Source organism: Xenopus laevis, chromosome 3S (genome assembly GCF_017654675.1).
Source record: "Xenopus laevis strain J_2021 chromosome 3S, Xenopus_laevis_v10.1, whole genome shotgun sequence".
NCBI lineage: Eukaryota > Metazoa > Chordata > Amphibia > Anura > Pipidae > Xenopus > Xenopus laevis.
Window position 1 is genome coordinate 16729649 of NC_054376.1, and position 14428 is coordinate 16744076.

The 14428-nt window shown below is 37.1% G+C and overlaps 1 protein-coding gene across 4 annotated transcripts in view; it reads right to left on the bottom strand.

The window, feature by feature from the left end:
- Positions 1 to 14428, bottom strand: part of LOC108712644 (phospholipid-transporting ATPase VB) — a 332007-nt gene that overhangs the window by 42686 nt on the left and 274893 nt on the right. For all 4 annotated transcript variants that reach the window (XM_041588036.1, XM_018254962.2, XM_041588037.1 and 1 more), the window contains one exon: positions 1118 to 1322. In XM_041588036.1, the coding sequence (XP_041443970.1) occupies positions 1118 to 1322 (205 nt within the window). The remainder of the gene's footprint in view (positions 1 to 1117; positions 1323 to 14428) is intronic.

Genomic DNA, 14428 nt, shown 5'->3' on the forward strand with positions numbered 1-14428 from the left:
GGAGTCTGTTACAATTCTACAACTTTTTTTATAGAAAGTCCCAATTTATAGTTGGATAATATTTTTTATGATTATATTATAATATTATGAATAAAAAAAAACCCAAATAAACTGCATTTTAGGGTATGATCAGCAACCGCTGCTTCTTAACATGGAAATAATTCAAGAATAACATGGCTTCTTTGCTTTCCTCACAGCACAATAATCTCTTGGGCACAATAATAACTGTTAATGGATGGAGGCTGGGAAACAGTATCCATATTACCTTAATCATTTATTCCTGGCCATGTCATGAGTCAAATCCAAACATGTAGTGGCACAGAATAAATATTTGAAGCATCATGGGATACAGCCTTCCAGCCTTTCTACATTAAAGTGATATTGGTATGTCCATATTAAAGATAGCAAATCCATCATCTTGACTATACTGGTAGCCAGATGATATCTGCCCTTTTGCTAAATCCTGGTGCTAGAGCAACAATTTTCTGCTTTACACTACACTACACTAGGAGGTGACACAAAACCCTGAGCAGCTGGAGCATAAATCTGAATAACGCTCCAATGTATCAGAGCATTGCATCACCCTCTATTGGAGAACTTTATTGTCCAAATGATGGATTCCTGGCTGAAGTCCACCTGTATATTTACAGTTCGAGTCCACCTGTATATTTATTAAAGCCAATTTAAGAATAAAAACTTTAATTGGGTGGGATGCCCTTTCCTGTTCCCTGTGCTTGATCATTACTCTTGTGTGTCCCCTTTTTGTCTCCTTTACATTGATTGTGCATTTCCTTGCTGTGAACTATAGCTTGTTTATGAAACTCTACTAAATGTCTGCCACATGTCCCTCACCTCTGGCCTGTATATTGTACTTATTCACATGAGCTAACTATGAGTTTGACAAATTGTCTAGCAGCTGGTTTCAAAAAGATGAACTTGATGGACATTTTTTTTTAATCTACCTCAAATGTAGCTTCAATACTTTTACCCAGACACTTCAGTGTCTGGGTAACACTGAGCAATAGGTCTCTATTGCTCAGTGTTACCCAGAGAATGGGCTGCAACCTTCAAGCCAGCAATTGTCTTTTTCTGAAAATTTTAAATAAGGAGAGCTTACTTGATTGGAAAATCCTTTGACCACTTGTCTCTGCTTTAGGTTGGTTTCCCCATCGAGGTTAGCCGTCTCTATGTGGCAAATACCATTCTGGTCAGAGCAGTAGAGCAGCAGTATGTCCGCAGGAATGATTTCATTGCAGAGGAGTTTGACAAAGTCTCCAACACAAACGTCTTTCCAACATTTCTCAACAAAGTTATTTTTGCTCCTGTAAAAAAAAAGAAAGAAAAAATGTATTTGAAATGTAATAATTTAACACAGCCAAAATCAAGGCACCTAGTAGTAAGGAAGGGTGGGGACGGGGCTATGAAACAAAATGCTACCAGACGTGTCCTCTCAAATTGAATTGCTCTACATAGAGAAGATATCGCTATGAATATGTACCTTGTGAATATAATTGTTTCCAGAGCAGTCAGATAAGACAGCTAAATAAGGGGTTTTTCCGTAATTTGGATCCCATACCTTAAATCTGCTAAAAATCATAGCTAAAAATCATCCCAATAGCATTGTTTTGCCACCAACATGGATTCAAGCAGCTTATTTAGGATCAAGTACAAGTTGTTTTATTATTACAGAGAAAAAGAAAGTAATTTTTAAAAATTAGAATTATTAGCTTATACTGAACTGTATGGGAGATGGCCTTGCTGTAATACAGAGCCTTATGTATAATGTTTTTTTTTGGATAAGGTATTCTGTACCAGTAAAACAAAAACAAAATGTCTTATGCCCTCACTAAACTATAGAAAAATTATTGCAGGCTCTTGCACCTCATACTGCTAAATCACTTGCACCCTGAGGAAATGTAAATTACCCCCCGTTGTCCATTAGCACCTTTTAAAGGAACTGTGTGTTTGTCAGTAACTGCTGTAGGCTAGTCTGTAAAAAATCCACATAGATCTCCATATTTAAAGATCATGTGCGCTGCCATAATGCTTACTATTTTATAGTAAAATATCATCCCTAAACTAGCAATTTTCCAGTGATTATGAACTAAACATTTCACATCACCAATATTCACAGACAAACAATATTATCCTGAAGATCCATCATTAGTCAATACACTGCACTCTAACTTCATGTAATATGTCTGTTCTACTGTGTTCTGTAATTGGTTTTACTGCTTCTGGAGATTTTTTCACAAGAAGAATCTATATTTCCCCATAACTATGATTTTATTGCCTTGGAGACTGAGATTACGGTAAGGGATATAGCACCTATGAGTATTTTAGCTTCCTGCAAAACACATCCATTTTATATTATGGCCATGGTGTCTCATGTTATATTATATTGTTCCTGCTCTTTGTTCTGTATTTTCTTGTTTGTAATGTAAAGTACAGTGCATACAAGCAGTTCAATATAAACATATACAAGTATTGGATACATTATCCGGAAACCTGTTATCCTGAATGCTCTGAATTACAGAAAGGCTGTCTCCCATAGACTCCATTTTATCCAAATAATCCATATATTTTTAAATGATTTCCATTTACTCTATAATAATAAAACAACACATTTTACATGATCCAATATAATATATAATTAATCCTTATTGGAAGCAGAACCAGCCTATTGGGTTAACTTAATGTTTACATGATTTTCTAGTAGACTTAAGGAATGAAGATCAAAATTATGGAAAGCCTCAGGTCCCAAGCATTCTGGATAACAGGTCCCATACCCATACAGGTACCCAGGCTTTCAGTCTTGTCTGTTTATTTAATCACAGTAATGTGACCCCATAGCCAGGGGCGTAACTACCGGGGGAGCAGGAGGTGCGAGCGGGCCAGGCAGTCCGCGCGCCGCATATTCCTGGCCTGTTCCGGGTGTACGGAGGGGGGCGGGGGGCCCGGCTGCGCGTCCTGCGCCAGGGCCTGCCCCCCTCTAGTTCCGTTTCTGCCCATAGCCATCCCTTAAGCTGGCCATAGACGCAAAGATCTGATCGTATGAATGGAGGATTCGTACGATTTTCAGAACGTGTGTGGAGAGTCCCGAAATTTTTCGTCCGGCGGAGATCGGTCGTTTGGTCGATCGTACAGGTTAGAAAATTTCTGTCGGCTGCCGATAATATCTCTGCATGTATTACCGATTGTACGATTTTCTGTGGGAGACTGTCACTAGCTTTTGTTGAACATAACTTTCGTACGATTGCTGTCAGGGGCAGAACATCGGCTGATCTGTTCTTTTACCATTTTATTTGATCTGAATGATTAGTGGCAGGTCTGGAGATGGGGAAGCCCGATCGTTTGAGGATTCAAAGTGTTCCCAAGACACTAAGTGCAAAGAAAATATTTTGTACAGAGAATAACAGACATTGGACTGGGGCAAATTAGATACTGGACACAGGTATGTTTACCTAACCTTATCAGATAGGGACTGTGCACTAAACTATGGTGGGTTTTTCTCCAAGGGTTATGATAAACATGTAATTTCAAAGGCCAAGGCTGAAGAGCTGAAAGTGACTTTTTCCGTGTAGTGACCACAAGCCACTACCAATGTCTGCCATGGGCAGAGATTATTTCCATTTAAAGTGAGAGTGACAAGCAATCAAACGTCTACTGACTGTTAATATACTAAAATATAATAAATATATGCCTGCAAAAAAGGGCAAATACTAAAGATGAATTGTCTTATTTTTTTTTTACAGTCTACAGATACAAGAATTAGAGTTTGGTCACGCATTGAGAAAAACAGCATTCTAGGTTAGGGATGGGCTAGACTCCTTTGGTAAATGGCAGAAAGTCAAAAAATTTGCCCCAGGGCGACAATGTCTGGGTTGGAGTCATTTTTCTTGACATCACTGCTCTAAATTCTACAGTAAGTCCACAATATGTGTCATTATGATAAAGGCATGGATTTGCGTAGAAGAAGAAAGTCAGGACTATAGATGGAAGCAATGACAAAAACATGGTCAAGCTCTGCATTGTTCCTGTTCTGCAAGGTCCTGGATTTCTGTAAGAAGCAGGACCTATTTGGTTTATGGTTTCCTAAATCAATAAATGAGGGACATATGGCATATCAAATAGAATATGCCACATAAATGTCAACCCCCTATGCTGTCGTATGAATTCCAATAACTCCCAGTAGGAATATTTTATAGTGTAGCAGGATATTGAGACATTATGTAGAGTACAATAACATTCATCCAGCAGATGTGTGGTGTGTCAGCCATTTAACTGTAGGGTAGGGTCACAATACCATACTCATAGTTTTAGATCTATCCATAACCTTCGATACAGTTTGACACCTACACCTTCTATATATCTTGTATTGATATTTATGACACTGCTATTTCCTGTTTTTTATCTTGTTTAAATAGTTTTCTTTAAATATACCTTTTTTCTCTTTGAACAACCCCTCACTCTTCCATCAAGTCTAGGAACCTTTGGATGCCAATTTATCTTAATTCTGATGACACCCAGATCTACAGAGATGTCACAGAGCTATCTAAAACTCTACTTCTGTATAACTTAACTCATTATCATTATTTATTCTTTTTATAGTTATTTGCCTTTTTCTTTGCAGCTTTCAAATGGGCATTGCTGACCCCATCTAAAAAACAAATATTGTTATTGCTACTTTGCAAGGGCTGCACTGCTCCTCTAGAACTCTCTCCCACTGTCTGTCCACTATCTCCTAACCTTTCTGCTTTTAAGAAATCTCTTAAAACGCACTTCTTTCTACCCTCACTCTGCTTAACTACCAAACGCAACACCACATACAATACCACATTTCTCACCCACTTAATTCGATCTTGCACGCTCCCACACCTTGTGTATTACTCCCTTCCCTTTAGAGTGTAAGCTCTTTCTGCATAGGGCCTTCTGCACCTTTTGTACTGGTATTGATTGTAATGTATGTAACTCCATATGTTCTATGTATAATTCATGTGATTTAGCTGTATAATCACATTTACTTTACAGCGCTACGCAAAATGTTGGCGCTATATAAATACATGTTATTATTAATAATAATAATAATACTAATAATGGGAGATTTAAAGAGCTAGCAAATCTCCTGCATGTCTTCAGTGCTTCTGAACCTATTGCAATGCAGCTGGATGGAATGCCACCCCTAAAATTCTGCAGCCCTTGACTGCATGCCTTTGTGGCCTTTCCACAAATCTGGGCTTAGCTGCATCCTCATTTCCCTTCAAATAAAAATTACTATTGCCACTCACATTCATGGCCAATAATAGTCCTTCCTACAATTCAGCTCCAATCCTAAAGGGGTGGTTCACCTTTAAGGTAACTTTTATTATGTTATAGAATGGCCAATTCTAAGCAACTTTTCAATTGGGGTTTTCATTATTTATTTTTTTATAGTTTTAGTCATTTGCCTTTTTCTTTCAAATGGGCGTCAAAGACTCCCTTCTGAAAAACAAATGCTCTGTAAAGCTAAAATTTTTTGTTATTGTTACTTTTTATTACTGATTCTTCTTTTCTGGCCCGCTCCTATTCATATTCCAGTCTCTTATTCAAATCATCAAGAGCTGCTGAATAAAAAGCTAAATAACTAGTGCTGGCCGAATTTATTTGCCAGGCATGGATTTGCGGCAGAAAATATTCCTACAACAAAAAAATCTTTGCATGTCAAAATTATTCGGACGCCCATTGACTTTAATGCATTTGGACAAAAGAGTTGTACATGTAAAAATTTACACACATCAAAATTATTCGGACCCAGTTGACTTTAATGCATTTGGACAAAAAAGAGTTGCATGTATAAAAATTGTTGCTCGTTTCAAGATTGTTTCGCAATTTGTTTTGCCAAAACGGGACAGATGTGCTCACCACTAAAACCAACATAATCATTAAGGTTTTCATAAACCTTATGTGACTATAGCTACCCAATCCTTTCGACTGTAAGCTTGTGAGCAGGACCTCTAATGTTTTATTCTGCAACCATGTTTGTTAATTTTAATTTCCTGTGAGCTTGCTTGCGTTATTTCTACAGAGAGAGAGACATTTCTCGACTCTTTCAAAAGCATGCGTTCATTATATGGTGAATTTAAATGTAAATGTGACATTTTGTACCTATTTTATAGATCTCATTGGCGTTCCAAAGATTCTGTCAAATAAAACAATTCATACAATAATAACAGGTATCATCAATTGGGTAGATACTGTATGTATTATTTATGGCTTAATGGGTCAAGACACACTATGCTAAATTTGCTTTAGTCACTCATGCTGCCTAATTTAAATGATGCAATATAAAAATATAATCACATAGAAAGAGGGATTATAAAAAGTAGCAGTAACAGTAAATGTGTAGCCATGCAAAGCATTCATTCTTAGATGGGGTCAGCGACCCCCATTTGAAAGCTGGAAAGAGTCAGAAGAAGAAGGCATATAATTAATAAACTCTAAAAAATAAAAAATGAAAACAATATGAAAAGTTGTTTAGAATTGGCCATTCTATGGCATACTAAAAGTTAACTTAAAGACTACCCCTTTAAGTAAAAGTCCCTCTTGAACTTGGCATCACAGTGAAGATAAATTTATTGACCAAAGAACATCTAGATAATACCATCATTCATGGTATAGCTTATTTTATGAGTAAAAGAAGAAAACAAACCTTGAATAAGTACTAAAAAAAGACTTTAGATACATTGAGAATGATAAAGCAGGAGGATTAATGGGATACTAAGCTCAAAAATACCCTTGCTTTACTGTTCCTAACACAGCAAAATATACATTAACATTTTATTCGCTGTCTGAACCACTGGAATAGACATACAAATACAGGGAATCCCCATATCTTTCTTGTGAGTCCTCTTTGCATAAATGAATCCTTCTTATACAGGTATGGGATTTGCTATCCAGAAACCCCTTATCCAGAAAGCGCCAAAATTATGGGCAGTCTGTCTTCCATAGTTTCCAAATCGAATAATTAAATTTAAAAAAAAAAAAAAAAGTCTAAAAATGTAAAATTTATAATGCACAAAAACCTCTCATGCAAAAATATCACCAAGTCAAAGTTGTCGCTGTCCTAAAGAAGTCAGTGGAATCTTTTAATCAATTCAGACTTTTAGAGGTTTTTGGATTTTTTTTGCTAGGAATTGTCCAAAAACCTCTCATTTTTAGAGGTATTAGATGTATTTGTATTTATGTGAGCATTGTTAAGCCCTTTTTTTATTCATACTTTTTATAATTGGATCTTTTAATAACATAATGACATTCATGGTTTTAAAAATGTGGGGCTCATTTATAAACACTGGGCAACTTTGCACCTGAGCAGTATCTCATAGCAACCAGTGATTAGCTTATTCAGCCAGCTGCAGGTTGAACAGTGAAAGCATATATCTTCCGAGTGTTTATAAATTATCCCTCTTAGGAGTTTAAAAAAAACTCTAAAACCAATGAGAATATTGATAACTAAGTTGTTGGGTGAAGAATAGGGATGAGAAAATTATTTCACCAAGTTTCTCCACCAAAAAAAATGCCCATCGACGCTAATGCATAGTAAAAAAAAAAAAAAAAAAAGTGCGTGACAAAAAAGCTATAACGTCAACGCGTTTGACCCATTTTTTCCTTTTTGCTAATTTAGAGCAAAGGAAAAAGAGTCAGATTCTTTTAGAGAAGAATGCAGGCAAAAGAAATCAAACAAAGCAACTAGGATATATACGAGGGGAAAGTGATTTGCTCCTACAATGGACAAACTCTCATTGAAACACATAATAGTCACTTTGCACACAGAAAATTAGCTACTTTGTTACATTTGTTTTTGGACATTAGTGAGTTGAATTGCAGGAGGGGTTAGCTGGTTAAACTGGTTCTTGACCTGACAAGCTGACGTAGTTGAGCACTTTATTTTTAGTACTTTGAACTTTCAGAAGGGCTAAAGCCTGATGTCAACAAACGTCATCAGTGTCACATACACATCTTCCTATAAGGGAGGGATTGGATGTTTACATGTTTTTTTCTGATGGGCACAGAGAAGATGAAATCTATAGGATTATTTGTCAGAACCACAGAAATAGTCCAGTTTGTTCCTACAGAGTTAGTTCAAATGTCTGTATCTGGCTATTATTCTTATTAGACGAAGGGCATTCGCTTGATCTCAGTTGCCTCATTGTGAACTCACTGTCAAATATTTGGCTCATTATTGCACGTGAAGATTTTTGCCTCAGGTGTGGTCTCTCTGCCAAGAAATTATCTTGAACAATGCACACACCCAAGAAAGCATTTCTAATTTTAGATTTAATATGTGCCCTATGCAACTCTTGGATGTGTATGTCAGAACTGTGCCTATACAATTGTTCTGCCATTTGCACTACATTTTCAACATTTCTAAAACTATAAGTATCATTCAACAAGGACCCGAGATAAATGTGCAGAAGTGCACCCCTTAGTGTGAGAGCTAGGAGAACACCTGTCTTGGTCTAGTTGGGTTCTGCACATTACACCAGAGAAAAACCTGGAGCAAAGTTTAGAATGCAGAATCGGTGGGCAAAAGTCAGCCCTGTCCTTTCCCCTACCATAGGGCCAGTACTACTGTATCTGCTATACGGCACCCTAATTGCCACATTAAAATGGTGTACAAGTTGGGGGCAGGAGAAGTAATACCTTTTGTTTCCATTCACCCTCATGAATAAAGTGCTGCTAAACACAGACAGCATTGTATTCATGGGGGCTGTCAAAGGAGCCCAGTGATTATTGATCTAAACTAGAAGGCAAAGTACAAAGAGAAAATAAATGGTGGATTGTGTCTTTTTTTTGCATTTTGCACCATGCCTTCCATTTCCTAAATGACCTCCTAAATGACCCCTGTTCCCTTAGGCTAGGACCAGATGTGTTGGATTTTGTCCTGTGGTGAAACCTTCCTCTGACGCTCCCCTTCTGCCCGACTTGCCTGCACCAAGAAACATTACCTTTGCTTTGGTGCCGGCAGACAAGGCAGATTTCGATGCAAAATGCAAAATCAAATTTTTCACCAACAAAATCCGAAGTGTCTGCCTACACCCGAGCTAAGGTAATGTTTCTGGGTGCAGGCAAGTTGGCCCATAGGGCAGCAGTGGAGGAGCAGATTCTCAGACTAGCCTTATGGGTCCCATTTATAAAGTACAAAAAGAATAAAAAAATGGTCTAAGGTTGAAGATTTTGCTGATTTTCATTCTAACCGCCAGAAGTTATTTCTAATCCTTTAACAAGACAGTTACCTATCACTAGGGTTTTTAGACTACATAGAGACAATACTAGAAACAATGGATGGGTGTTATGACATATGTAAATACATCTTGCATTAGGAAGCAGATGAACTGTAGTATTAAGCAGGGAAACATTTTTACATGCAATGGGATGTGAAAACTATAATAGTTTTGGAATGCAAATAATTTCCTGTACATTCAGGATGTGTAAACTTTAGGGCTGTGGCACATTGGGCATAATCAGGCCAATAACAGTCACAATGCCCCAGTATGTCTGTCACCATTAGCCTGAAGTGAATATTTGCCATTAGTATATCTGACTCATATTTGTTGCCTCTAAATGTAGTGCTAATGAAATGCATTCTAGATTCTTCACAAAGGCTGCACTTGTTTCTTTATAAAATACATTATCGAATACATTATTGAATGTCATCGACTTTGGTCCAAACTTGACTATTTGCCATTAGTATATCTGACTCATATTTGTTGCCTCTAAATGTAGTGCTAGTGAAATGCATTCTAGATTCTTCTTCACAAAGGCTGCACTTGTTTCTTTATAAAATATAAAATACATTATCAAATACATTATTGAACTTCATCGACTTTGGTCCAAACTTGACTATGTAACTATTAGACGCAAGGGATCGGCTTAATAATAGAGTCGAAATGAACTGTAATATTAAGCAGAGCTTTATTTATGGACAAATAAATAAGAAGTCACAATTAGCTCTATTGGTTCTCAGGTATAATGTAGAGACATCCATATAGTGGCCACACACACACATTGGGCTAATTTAATGTATTGTCCCCATACAGGCTGCCAATTTGCTAATCTCTGACTGGGTTTTGGTAAACTCAATCTAATGAACCCAAGGGCTGATAAAATCTCATGATCCAGCTCTTCCAGTTCTCTTCAAGTCGACAGCTTATCACTCTGTGTATGGGGCCATCAGGAGGTCCAAACAAATAAATATCTGGCAGAAAATCAGCTGTATATCAATGGCGCTTGGTTTGAAAATCGCAGGTTTCTCGTTATTATAAGATCATCCCAATTTAGCCAAAATGTCCTCATTTAATGACCTCACGACCAAACAAGTGGATCTTAGCATGTGTGCCTGACCCTAATTCACAAAACCTAAACCTGAACCATAACTCACAAAATGTTGCCATTGTAGGACCTGCATCAAACCCGTACCTACATCTTCTTGCTCTGTACACTACTTCTGTGCACTCCTATAGTTTCCCAGTCTGACCCCGCACCCAACCCTAACCTGCAATAGTTGGTCAATTTTCAACTTAAACCTGCCCAACTGGTGGTCAAACCCATGAGTCGCCACTGGTTTCGGGTCAACCCTCAAATGATTAATGCCAAGCTTGTAACAAGGTATTAGTTCAGGTGAAACACCCACTTAATAATGAATGGAATAAAGAACTGTATTGAAGTGCCACACTGAATTTTTGATGAGAGAAAGGGAACAGTTCTGCAACATATAATCCTGTTCCATTCACTGGCACACCATTCAGCAAAGAATATCAGCAAGGATTCTTCTTTATATTCCACTTCAGAACAGGGCAATCTAACTGTGTGAAGTCAGGAGCGAGCAGGCAATGTGGCTGCTTTAAGGCTATCACCATTTATTAGCTGAAGGCAGTGGAACAATAACATACAAGGATTTTCAGGCTTGCCTCTGTTTGGTTTCCTAGCTACTAATAATATGTTTTTGAAATGGATATTGAACGAGGACATTCCTATATGAGGAAAGGCACTGCACCTCAATGTACTGTCTCTCTGCCTATGGGGAAGGTTCAGTAAGACCAGGACATTTATTCAGTTAAGCACTAAAAGCATACATTTACATAATGTAAAGCCACTAGATTTCTCTTGCCTCATACTGAATGTATTTGACACTGAACAATGATACTTCAGCCCTTTGCAATTGGCAAAGGAGAGAAATGTTCAGGACAACTATCGGTATTGTAAAATAAAAATTGGAGCCCGGAGTATAAGTGATTACACAGTGACTAATACAGTGCAACAAGGCAGATTCTGTAAGGCTTGCTACAGTATCAGAGGTTAGGCAAGGGATGTGTAACGTGATGCCCTTTATTGCAGTCCTCTGAGTTTAGCCCACAAAATGTCCTGGACATGTTCTGCCTCAGGACCATCATAGGGAATCACCTTTCCAAACCCAGAAATGAAGCAAAGCAACTCCTTGCCAGTCAGACCGGCTGTGTCAAAATGTTAGTGTCACAGGAAAGTCAGCGAGTCAAGCTGAAGGCTAAAGACAATGCCCCAGATGAGTAATAGTATAGAATTAATCCACATACAGAAAAAAGAATTTCAGTCCATACAGTGAGCAGCGATTTATATTTAAGAATGATGTAGAGAGTGATATTCTGGGGAGTTTTGCATTTGGCCTTTTTTCATTTTTTTTTATTATTTCCTTTTTTTTGTTCTGAAGGTTTAAAGCATGGGATTTTAACTAGTATTTGGTTGCTAGGGCTAGCAACCAAGATGCAGCTATAAAGTTAGAATATACATATGACTTAAAGAGGGGGGTGAGTAGAGCGCTGACTTGCACCTATGGGCTCAGGAGAACTCTGGTGCTACCCCCAACTTGAATATGGATGCATCAGATGCCATTTCCTCCAGTTCAAAAAAACGTTGTGGCTGTAATTACGCTTGAATTGCGGGAAAAAAAACATGGCGAATTGTGTTCAAATTAGCACTTTGCACACTGCAATTTTTAAGTAAATTACCCTTAACATGTATTTCTTCCTTTCTGGAGTCAGCGACCCTGGCAACCGATGACATTTAAGTTGCAGGCTGGAAAAAGGTAACAGCTCAAGAAGCAAACAAAATATATAATGAAAACAAGAAGATTAAAAATTGCTTAGAACATATTACTCTACAATATAATTATGTTAACCTCCTCTATAATTATGATAGCATTGATTGTTACCAATGAGGGCCAGAACCTGTAGATTCTGAAAAATGCCAGAGGGGCTGCTATAAGATACATAGACAACTATTTATTGGGCCTGTGGGGAGCTGTTTGGAACTCTTTTTACCTGATATGTCAGGGCCTATTTTGAATCTCAGTCCGACTCCATACCCATTACAAACATCTACAAGTCACCAATGAAATGCATCATCGAGTGAATGTTAAAGGAAAACTATACACACAAAATGAATACTTGAGCAACAGATCGTTTATATCATATTAAGTGACATATTAAAGAATCTTTCCAAATTGGAATACATATTTAAGTAAATATTGCCCTTTTACATCTTTTCCCTTGAGCAGACATTGTATGATATTCTCTGTGCTGCCTCAGAGATCACTTGACCATAAATACTGCAGCTCTAACTGTAACAGGAAGAAGTATGGAAGCAAAGACACAACTCTGTCTGTTAATTGGCTCATGTGACCTAACTTGTATGGTTTGTTTGCTTTGTTTGTGTGCACCGTGAATCATATGATCCCAGGGGGAGGCCCTTATTTTTTAAAATGGCAGGTTTTTTTTATTTATGATTACCCAATGGCACGTATAACTAAAAAAGTATATTATTATGAAACTGGTTTTCTTTTTTCCAAGAGTTCCTTGTATATATTTCTCTTTTAGAGTCATGCAATATTAATACAATGGCAACTAATGCTGGCTGTTTTATATGTGTTTTAAATATATATGATTACACTCTATAGGTTTATAAATTGCACATTTTTGTATACATTATTTAAATACGTGTTTTAAATATTACAGTTGATGTATAAACATAAATTGAGGTATTAATGATTGTTATGCAAATTGCTCACAATATGTAATTAACACTATTCACTGATGGGTGGTTGTTTGAATTTATGCACCATGTGATGACTTCTGAGTGCATCCTGACAATGATTCAAGTAGAACCGAAACGGGTTGATGTGGGGGAGTTTGTAGAACTTAATAAATCTATCGTTTACTATATCTGTGAATAGTCCCAAAGTTATTCCTAGCACTCCATTCAATATGGCAATCTCTGACCCAGGTGCTATCCATACGTACCTTAATACAAAAATGTTGTGAAAAACGGATGCACACCGGATTTTTGAAAAATTAAAAAATACTTTTATTTAATACATGTTTAAAAGTTGATCAGGTCAACGTTTCGGTCTCCATTTAAGACCTTTGTCAAGACCCTGTCTCTTGACAAAGACCTTAAATGGAGACCGAAACATATTAAATATAAGTATATGTATTAAATAAAAGTATTTTTTAATTTTTCAAAAATCCCAGTGTGCATCTGTTTTTCACAACATATATATATATATATATATATATATATATATATATATATATATATATATATATATATATATATATATATATATATATATATATATATATAGTTGAAACTTCACAGTTAATTGTTTTTTTCTGAATGTAAATACTGCCCTGAGGAAACAGAATGCAGAGAAAGAACAAAATGGAAAATGCAAATATAGGGCTGTTATCCAGAATGCTTGGATGATGGGGTTTATCAGATAAGGCTTCTTTCTTAAATTTGGATCAACATAAGTCTGCTGAAAATCATTTAAACATTAAATCAGGGCTCCCCAAACATTATTAACCCATGATTCCCATTCAAATGTAAAAAATTACTAAAAAAAATTACTTTTGAAAGGTCATTTGATTCAGAGTGCAAAATGCAATTTTAGTAGACAGTTTGTCATTTTTCCCCATGATGCATCATTCTTTACTACAATTCCAGCAAAATTGTGGCCATGCGCTTGTTACAGTTGTGCCTAGGGTTGCCACCACTCCAATTCTGAATCATACAGCACAGTTTGCAGAGAGGCTGTCTGGGTTTTCCAAAGATTCACCTTGACTGACACACCAATTGGCCAGTCGCCAATCACCATGTCATAGTCCCGCCCCAGATGGTATGATCCTGCTCCTAATGTCACCAGTTTCACCCATGAAGTCAACGCCCCACCACCTGACGTGAATTCCCACCCCCTTGCCTGGAGTACAAGTAACCTAAAGGTGGCAACCTTAATTGCACACAATGTATTAAAATGCAACTTGCAGGTAAATCAGGTAAACACACACATGATTTTTGCAGGAATACAATTGTTGCTGTGTTATTTTATATGCAGATACTCTTCTAGGCATCCTGATAT